The sequence below is a fragment of the Cheilinus undulatus genome, linkage group 19, assembly GCF_018320785.1.
Source record: "Cheilinus undulatus linkage group 19, ASM1832078v1, whole genome shotgun sequence".
NCBI lineage: Eukaryota > Metazoa > Chordata > Actinopteri > Labriformes > Labridae > Cheilinus > Cheilinus undulatus.
Window position 1 is genome coordinate 5,715,380 of NC_054883.1, and position 8,451 is coordinate 5,723,830.

General features: G+C 39.7%; 1 protein-coding gene across 1 annotated transcript; it reads right to left on the reverse strand.

The window, feature by feature from the left end:
* Window positions 1–2,385: 2,385 nt before the first annotated feature.
* si:dkey-97a13.12 (SH3 domain-containing kinase-binding protein 1) lies at window positions 2,386–7,812 on the reverse strand. The gene is made up of 5 exons (XM_041814633.1): window positions 7,742–7,812; window positions 7,482–7,509; window positions 6,822–6,989; window positions 3,242–3,324; window positions 2,386–2,647 (listed from the first exon to the last, which is right to left on the reverse strand). The coding sequence occupies exons 1-5, from the start codon at window positions 7,810–7,812 to the stop codon at window positions 2,386–2,388; spliced, it is 612 nt and encodes a 203-aa protein (XP_041670567.1).
* Window positions 7,813–8,451: the final 639 nt, after the last annotated feature.

The following is an 8,451-nucleotide window of genomic DNA, read 5'->3' on the forward strand; positions in this document are numbered from 1 at the left end:
TTCAGAGATAAAAAAGATTAAAAGGTCAAAGGTCTTATCCAGAATTAAATTATGTCTGGAACTGTTTTAGAAATCGGCCCAAATGGTGGCTTGCCTTAGCTTTGTGGGCTTAAGCTAATACCAAGGAAGCTTTGCTAGCTATGTAGGTAATTTAACTACTTAAGCAGATATAGCTAAGTTAGATTTAGCTACGTGAGCTTAGCAAACACAGCTAAAATGGCCTAGCTACGTAAATCAAGTGGCTAGCATAGCTACGTACATCCAGTAGCTTCCTTTGTGAGCTTTAGTTTGAGCTAACACCCAGATAGCTCTATTAGCTTCATAGGTAATGTTACTACAAAAGCCGGTATGGCTAAGTTAGGTATAACGACATGAGCGTTAGCAAACATAGCTAAAATGGCCTTCTATGTTAATGGGGTAGATAGCATAGCTACATACCTTACGTAGCGTATGTTAGCTTTGTAGCTTCCTTTAAAAATTTTAGCTTTATCTAATTCCAAGAAAGCTTTGCTAGCTACATAGGTAATGTTACTACGTAAGCCACAAGAAGCTAAGTTAGGTATGGTGACATTAGCTTTTGCAAACATAGCTAAAAATGACCTTGCTACGTAAATTAAGTCGATAGCATAGCTATGTACCTTACGTAGCTTACATTAGCTTTGTAGCATCCTTTGTGAGCATTAGATTTAGCTTTAGCTATGTTAGCTATGTTAGCCTAAAGTGACCAGATTTCTGAAGTGAAAACTGGGGATGTTTCTCGTTTAGGGGAATCTGGTCACCGTATGTTAGCTACGTAAGCTATATAAGCTCAGTTATCTACATAGCTTTGTAAGCTAACTGAGCTATATAAGCTTTGTTTGCTATGTTAGGATATTTTCATGGAGGACAAACTTTTTTCCTGTATGCTGTTTACTTTCCCTTATTAAACTTTTGTAATTATGTTTTTGGGGCCAACTTTTTAACTTTTAACCCTTAACCCTCGCCTCAACCCAACTGAAAGTTTATCTGATTTTATTTTGAAAGTTTAAGTGAATATTTCTGTTCTGACGGATCGCCTCACAGTAACAGTTTACCAGAGAGGGTCTCTGAGACTCCTCTAAAAAAGGTGTTTCTTCAGGTATTTTCTAAGTCATCATATCTGATACCTACTCCATATCAGGGGTTACAGGCATTTAAAAAAAGCATAGCAGCATGAAAATTTTCTCACTGATGGTCTAATCCTTCTGCAGCTCATTAAAAGGCCTCAGTTTGAATTTCAGTCCATTTCACAACTAGCTAAAAACTCCTTACATTAGCTTTAAGTCATCACACATGGCATTAATTGTCACTAGGTTATATTAAAGCTAACCTGACAAGCCAAATGGACTGTTTAACATATGTATTTGGGGGATTTTATATTTTTTCCATTTTTTATTTATTTTGTGTGATGTTGAGAACAGGTGTAGACACCGATGTCACGGTATAATTGGTGTTGGATTATCTGGTGGCACCAACATCATATTATGCCACTCACTTCTTGGTTATAAGACCATATCATTGCCTTTGCAGACATTAACGTCACCAGGAAAGACTTTGCAGAGACAAAAAACATCTTCAGAATTTAAGATTAGTAAAGAAAATGTAGGTGACTTTGCAGATACCTAATCAAAACGATAGTAGTGGTGGTGCCCAGTTAAAGTGCTTTCATGCTCTACACAGTAATGTTAATGTCTCTGAGAACCAGGCATTTGTACTGAAATTCTCTTGTGGGAAAAAAAAAGACTAAAATACCTAAAAGCCTCAGGTCATGGTTGTGGGAGGGTTTTGATAGGTTTGGATTTTAGGTTTCAAATTGGGCTTTAGCATACTGAAGTTAAAAAAAAGACTGGTTTATGCATTAAATGCAATGACAAAGAAATGATAAGCCGTCTTACAGATGGTCTCTTTTGGTCTTTTAGGTCATAAAGGAGCATTAGTGTTAATTTCATTTTCATAACCATCTAAAACTCTTCACGGGAGCTTTAAGCATAAGTCTGGCATTGAATTATGCCATAATCAAGATGTGCTAAACAGGACAGAAAACAGCAGGATCTTCTATTTAAACAATGAAACTTGCAGGCAGGTTGCATTATGGCCCCACCCCCAGCAGTGATGTCACACCAGGCATGGGCTCTCATTTGTAAAGGGCAAAACACCGTCTGTGACATCACAGTTGCGGGATGCAAACTCATTCTTCAAAAGTTTCGGATCTAGGAAAGAGGCAAAGTCAAGAATATCTGATGTGGGAATACGTTTATCCCCACAAAGGATTATTCAGGACCCGTTTTTTTTCCTATTTCAGAAGTTTCTCAGCTCACACGCAGTCTTCCCAAAAGCATCCCCACCCCACACAAAGACGAGGTCCTCTCAGTCGCCCTCGAAGGCCCCGTTGGTGGCTCCCTGGCATTCATTCTTTTTCCGGCACTTGGACAGGATCCTGTGGAGCAAGTTAGGGGATCTGTGCATCTGAGGTTGGGAGGCCACCCCGGGCTGGGGCGGAGAGAGCTGGGGCCTCCGCACCAGGAAGGGAACCTCACTCTGGCCTTGGCCCCCATCCATGCCCACCCCTCCTCCTCCTCCTCCTCCTCCACTTCGGCTCCCCCTCTTGAGCGCCTGCAGAATGTGTCCACTGGGGGACAAAGAGGAAATAACAAACACAAAGGCCCTGTTTATTCCTCATGACCCAAATTCCAGCGCGAGCAGACAAGACAGGCACGGAGCTGCACACAACGCTCTGAGTCTGTGTTTATATCAGACACTTCAGAATGCAGTAAAAAAAAATGCCCCCTACTGCCATGTAAACAGCTAGACAAACCAAACACTATCAAAGCAGCATTTGCTGCAACAACAAGGGAATAACTAAAATTCAAATTATTCCATTATTCAAAATAACATCTCACTGAGCTGTGAAATTTATATTTTTTATTCCATGTAGAAGTGTGCTCATCTTCATCCTTAATGAGATGCAGTGAGAGGGCTTTGACTAGCTTATGTGTGTGTGTGTAGAGGGGGGTTAGTAATCAGTGTGCTTTGTTGACTAATGAGGGACGAGAGGGGCCACCTGTTCAGGGGCGCTGGGCGGAGAGCACAGAGAGATGGGATTTGGTGTTGGGGGATGTGTTGGTTTCAGTGTTGGAGCAGCTGCTGCATGCTGTATGATGCACTTGTTGAAGGGGAGCATGTGTTTTTGTTTTTATGGCTGGAGGACGAGGCGGACACTTACTTTCCTTGTCTGCAGCGTGGATCGTCAGAAGATGAGCTTCTCAGGGAGACACTCCTTCGAATGGCTTTTGGAGGAAGATTGATCTGAAAACAAAAGTGTGTTTGAGTTTAAAATGTCCCAAATCTGTACTGGAATAAACATCATACACACCCTTACCCATTAGCTTAACCAGTCATTTATATCACAGATGAATCTTTTTCCTCTCATTTAGCTTAAACCTTTCACAAAACTTCAAAACTACCAGATATTCAATTATTTTCAGGGTTCTAACCCCTTTAATGCCAGTTTGAATACATGGTGTCTCTGTTTTATACCACCCCAATTCCAAAAAAGTTGGGGCGATGAGAAAAATGTAAAGAAAAGAAATGCAATGATTGTCAAATCTCAAAAACCAATGTTTTATTCACTATAGAACATAAAAACATGTCAGATGTTGTAACCTAGACATTTTACCATTTCACTTTCATTTTGAATTTGATGGCAGCAACAAATCTCAAAAAAGTAGGGACGGTGCAATGTTTACTATTGTGCAGCATGCCCTCTTCTTTTAACAACAGTCTGTGAAGTGAGGAGACCAGTTGCTGGAGACAACATCAGGGACGGCCGTGCATATTTCAGCAAGACAATGCTAAGCCACATACCACAAAGCAAAATTGCAGGTGCAGTAATAAATGTAAAATTTTGCGAGTTTGTGTAATTGTCATGGGTCCTGAGTTAAATTCACACTTTAAAAGTGTAAACACTCACAGTGATATTCTATTGCAAACTAAAGTGTTCTTTTAAAGGTCACATATTATGCAAAATACACTTTTCAGGGTTTTCTAGTAAATGTATGTGCCCCTGGCCTGTCCACAATCCCCCCAGGAATAAGAAAAGCCCCCCCATCCCTCTTTCTTCGGTCTCAGATTTTCCCCTCATGATGTCATGTGTGGAGTTAGCCCCGCCCCCAGCTTTGGTTGGCCCAAACTCCAGCAACTGGTCTCCTCACTTCACAGATTTTTAACACATCCATTTCCTGAGAGGGGTGGAGTCAGACAGCTCATTAACATTTAAAGACACAGAAACGGCTCGTTCTGAGCAGGGCTGAAACAGAGAGGTTTTTAGACAAAAATACAACACTGAAGTGTTTTTTCAGCAACAAACTTCACAAGCATGTTTTAGAGACCTCTGAGACTGACATAAACTTCTCTTAAAGGGGTCAAATATGTGACCTTTAAAGAAAAAGTTGTCCAATTCCCTCTCATTACAACCACAGTCTGCCACAGCAGAAAATGATAATGCATTTTCTAATGTCAGAGTTTAATTTGGAAGAAAAACAGTAAAATGTCAACCTGGCACGCCAGATGGAATTGTTTCACACATCCATCTAGAAAACCTCCCATAGACGGCGTTTGGGAAAAGGCAGAGCCTTTGAATAAAAACTTGGAGGGTGATTGGATGAATGTTCTGTCACATCTTTATGGGCCAATCAGACCAACAAAACACGTGACATCGCAGCCTCTACCAACGTGAACCATGGTGACTGTAGACATGCCAGTACACGACTTTTGTCATTTTTGAAAAGAAAACAACTCACTGCTGTTCTTTGTTCTTCTTTAATGGTGAAATGTCGTCAAGTTCTGATAAACCTGGCACTTTAGCAGCATCCATGCTAATCTCTTCCGCCATAACTGCGCCGGCCTCTTCCCGCTGCTTGCATACATCACGACTCTGTCGCATCTGAAAGTACTGTCTCTTAGTACTGATTGGTCCTGTCACTTTCTAACCGGCCCCAACGGTTCAGATGGGAGCTTTGCAAGATGGATTCGCCAGTTAGAAACACAGAAATGGTCGTATCCGACTGCTTTGCAAAGTTAGTAAAATTTCTGATTTATAGTGTATGCAGCTTAACTCATTTTCTCATTATAAGCCTTTACAGGAAAAGCCTGTTATTATTGGTAAAAGAGCTATAAAATATACTGTAGTAATAATAATATTTGGAATTCTTTTGATTTTTTCACTTAGCACATTTGTTTTTCACATTGCAACAATTTTATAATCTGTATACGACATTCAAAGTCAAAGATAGCCCTACACAGCGTTGCACCGCTAACACAGGTCATAATTTGTTTTTATGATTTCTTTCTGATTAGTTACAGATCAATAAAACCTGAAAACTGTGTTACATTAGAACAATTTGCAGGGAGAAAAAGTGAATGTGTAGATAAGAGATAAGGTTCATATTGGGGAGGCCTTTTGCCCAAATTTAGTTGGAATAGCTGAAGAGAGACGGGAAACATGGGGAAAGAGAGTGAGGAAGACATGCACCAATCAGAGCCAGAACCAGGAATCAATCCCAAAAACAGTGCATTGAGGGCTATCATCTCTTCATATGGGCACCTGCTCTACCCACTGAGCTAACCCAGCACCTGAGTTCAGTTTGCTTTTGCCTGTCATTAATTTTTTTGTCAATGATGAAAATATTTATTGCATTTCATTGAATGTTCTGCTTTTCAGGAAGCACATTCATCAAATCGGACAACGTACAAAAAGTAAAAACCAATCAAAATCATTTATGTTACTAAACTTTGAAACACTTAGGACTACCCTTGACAAAACATAACCAAAGCCCCTGTGTTTTTTTAATTTTTTTTTGCTTTTGAAAATGACATTTTTTTTTGTAATTTTTGTTTTCATAAAAAAATTACACAGATATCACGCAATCAAACTGGCATGTAAAGGGTTAAAATCAATTAACTATTCAATTATTTGGTGATTTTTCATCTTAAATTAGGATTAAACTGATAACACAAATCAACCAAAAACAATTGTGGAAAAGTATTTTCAGATATTTTTAATAAATATTTTAAATTGTGAACATTTTGTCCTGAACAGCTCAGGGTGCTAAATTTGGATAATCCTGGGAGTTAAAGCTCCTGTTAGGATATTTTATTTGTCAATAAAACCAGCTGAAATTGATACTAGGGCTTTATTACAACATGCAAAAGCAAATATGGTAATCAGTATTATTATTTTTTGATTGATTGATTTTTAATGCCTGAAACAACTGATGGGGGGTAGGTGTCAAAATATGGGATATGGTTATTTCTGTTTTCCTCGGAGAGATTATCAATAAGTAATTTATCTGACTTTTAAAGAATAATGTTTTCTTGTTAAAAAGCGCTGCCTACACATGGACAAAGGAAAAACCACTACCACTTTGTCTACAGGGGGCGCCAAAAGTGACAGAATAAAATGACCTAACAGGAGCTTTAAACTGAGCAACAGATGACATTATAAAGGAGGTTTTAAAGCTGATGGGCACATGTAGAGAAGAGAACAGCTAATTCTAAATCAACAATTATTATGGAATAAATTCTAGGAAGAAAAAACATTCTTTGAAAGTATTCATTTCTACATTCTGGCTGGTTGTAAGCTGCTAACTAAGAGTTAATGAAGAGGTGTGAATGGATCTTTAAATCCTCGCTAAAGTAGAATAAATAAAGAGTCAAAAGTACAATCTGTGCCCTGACATTTAGCAGCAGTAACAGCACAGTCCAGTGTTGCTGCATTGCTGAGCTCATTCAGGCAGCCAACCAACCTGGCTCAGCTCCATCACACAGGAGGCGGGGAAGTAGCCCCGCTGGCCGTCCTGCAGCAGCCCAAACCACCTCCCCTCCTCATGCTTGGACAGAACCAGGATGACGTCACCCGGACTCAGCTCCAGCTCATCAGGCCAGTGGGGTCTGTATCTGTGCACCACTACCATCTAATGGACAGAGGCAGGATTACACACACACACACACACCGGAGATGGAATATAAACATTGCACTGTTTGCAGTCTCTCATGCTGCGCTGTAAAAGCTGCACTCACTGTTTGTGTACTCCCTGCACACTCAGGTCAGACTCAGTGAATGAAGAGGATTATGTGTCAAGACTCTGAGATTAGCTTCTGGGCAGTGAAATAGAAACCCTAAATCTGGGTCCACTCTTCATTATCTGTCCCTACTAAATACGGTGCATGTTTGGCACAGGAGCTAGACTAGTTAAACTCATAATGGAGCCACAGGGATCTATTTTTCATACCGTAAAAGTCAGAGTTGCACCATTTTCAAGTATGTGCAACTCTAATAAGCAATGTGCTAAATATTGTAGCAGGTTAACGTGTATGTGATGTTAAATTAGTGACCTGTAGACTGACATAGACTTGTGTTCATGTATATAAGATGGGAGAATAAGAAGAAAGAATGTTTGACTTGCCTTTTCAGCTTCTGCTCTGTATCGATACCTCGCTGTGATAGGACATGAATCAGCAGAAATGGTCAGTTTGGTCATTTGTAATAGATGAAAGTGTGCACACAGAAAATTAAACCCATGCCCTTCAGTATCATATGTGTAGATAAGCAGGAGAGCCAACAAAGCATCTATCCATTATATATTATTCATCCATCCCTGATATGAAATCTTGCTCTCAGTAATAATGCATCTAACGTCACTCTTCATGGCAGATATGATTCCACTCACCTTGTGGAGCCAGGACGGTGGTGAAGACTTCAAAGTGTTCATTGCTGTGCATGTAGATGCGCTGCATCTTCAAGATCTGACACTCGCACACTGACCGCAGCGCCTGTGCTTCCTCTGCACTACCTTTAAATAAATGCAGCTGACTAATCCACTGCAGCAAAGGCTAGAGCGGGACAGCAGCAACATGTCCTCTGGGGAGAACACAATCTCACGCACACGCACACAGGCACGCAAAACACAACACTAAGGGCAAATCATAGTACTAGCAGAGAATTTTATTATGATTAGACGAGCTTTCTTGATTTTTATGCTTGAAAAACCAGCAAGATACAACTCTGTCTCTGTTTGCTGCATATTTAAAGCTCCTTTCAGGAATCTATATTTTGTGCTAATTTGGAGCCCCCTGTGCACAAACCAATAATAACTCTTACGTCTTATCTGTTCTGTTCATGTGTTAATATGTGCTTTTTAACAGACTTTTATGAAATAGTTATTTACAGGTGTAACATGAGGGGGTGGAGTACTGATTATCCAGGCCCACAGTAGGGAGGGGCCCTCGTGTTTTTATTTATTTTTTCATAGAAATTAGTGACATTAATGAATCAATGCGGCTTAATCAACATTTTCCTTAAAAACATCAACTTTTTATCTCATAATTTAGACTTTTTATATAATAATTTTAAATTTTTGTCTTATATTTTGTCTT